At 32.8% G+C, this 1660-nt stretch overlaps 1 protein-coding gene across 1 annotated transcript; it reads right to left on the reverse strand.

Moving 5' to 3' along the window:
• Positions 1-6: 6 nt before the first annotated feature.
• On the reverse strand, positions 7-1506 carry LOC109586377 (F-box only protein 21-like; the record flags this gene model as incomplete). Its single annotated transcript, XM_020002563.1, has 6 exons — positions 1498-1506; positions 1312-1448; positions 926-1055; positions 658-746; positions 288-423; positions 7-32 (listed from the first exon to the last, which is right to left on the reverse strand). Coding segments are annotated over exons 1-6 (527 nt in total), but the record flags the coding sequence as incomplete, so codon positions are not given.
• Between the last annotated feature and the right edge of the window lie 154 nt (positions 1507-1660).

Here is a 1660-nt window from a genome sequence, read left to right on the forward strand (position 1 = left end):
TCTAGCAGCATATCTGATAACACCCAAACAACCTAACAACAACAATAAACAACAACAAATGACAGCATGTTATTATGTACATGTACATGTACCATACATGTTAATAGTATCTAAATGTATAATCATCTAATACTTGGTAGCTGAATTATCATAACTAGTACAGTACATACATGTAGCTCTTAAAAATGGATTGATCCTTTCAGTTCAATATACATGTACAGTGCACAACTAAACGTACATGTACATGTATATAGATGTTAAAGTCATGACTAGATGTACATACTAACTTGTTTGACGTTAAACCTTAGGTCCAGTGCAATGTTAGCAGCATCTGATGCAACCTGTCGGGTTAGGTCACTCACTGGGGACATCCAACACAAGGAGAGCTGGAGGGAGAGAGAAGAGGGAAGGACAAGAGGGCCCCTACAATTAAGAATTATAATGATTAGTAGATAGCAGAAAATGTATTAAAAATGGAGAATTCTCTCATTTTCATTTTTGGCAAAATTTGGCCTGTGACCATGTACTATAGTACAGGGACTTTGACCCGATTTTAGAGTAACTTTAAAATTTCATAAGAAATCCAATTTTGATCGGAATCAGCTCAAACTTTATACACAACATACAGTAAGTATGTGTACATGTATATACACTTACCACTGGTTCTTTTCTTCATCCCATTGTCTGCCAACATCAAAATTAATAGAACTTCTTGAATAAATATTAGCAACCATTCTTATCATCGCCTGTGAGGAAGAAGAGAAAATTTTAATAATAATAATAATACAAAATTAACTAGTCAAGTGTAAAACACTAATGGGCATCAAATACATGTACATGTACATGAAATACAGCAGATCTTGATGTACATGTATTTGCATGTAAGGAAACTATATGTAGCGTAATACATGTACATGTACCTTACCTTATAAGGGTCTACAGGGTTGAACATATCTGGTGATGGTATAGTGAGGAATGGTATGAGTCCAAGACACTCGTCCTGATTCAATAACTGACCTCCACCATAAGCATCAATGAATACCTCACTATCACCTCTAGTAATAATGATAAATATTAAATAAAAATAAAGTGTAATTAACACAAGATACAAATACATGTATAATGTACATGTAAATTTCTTCCAAGTGCTATTTCGCTAATTTTAGGCTACATTGTACATGTAAATTATTATTAATCATTATTTTATTTATTTATTTATTTATTATTATCATTGTTATTATTATTGTTATTATTATTATTATTGTTATTATTATTATTATTATTATTATTATTATTATTGTTATTAATTACTTTGCTAAATTTTGAGGATACTTCAACAGAAAGTGAGCAGGGAAGTTCACAGGTAGGAGTGTGATACCAAGAGAATGAGCCACTGACTGATAGACTGCACTGAGGGAGATTGGGATACCTCTCCTCTGATCAAGAACCTGAGGGAAGAGGAGGAGGAGGGGAAGAAACTCAAATGTGTATTTATACAGTGTACATGTGCACTGTACATGTATTTAGTGTTTACATTGGTACAATGTAGATCTAGAAATATATAAATTTTGGTAGACCAATCTGACTAAAACTGGTAGACTTAAGGACCCCTAGGGCTAAATATGAGAGACCAAAAGCTGAAAAATGGTAGATTTCAGGA

Source organism: Amphimedon queenslandica, unplaced genomic scaffold, assembly GCF_000090795.2.
Source record: "Amphimedon queenslandica unplaced genomic scaffold, v1.1 AMPQUscaffold_12888, whole genome shotgun sequence".
Taxonomy (NCBI): domain Eukaryota; kingdom Metazoa; phylum Porifera; class Demospongiae; order Haplosclerida; family Niphatidae; genus Amphimedon; species Amphimedon queenslandica.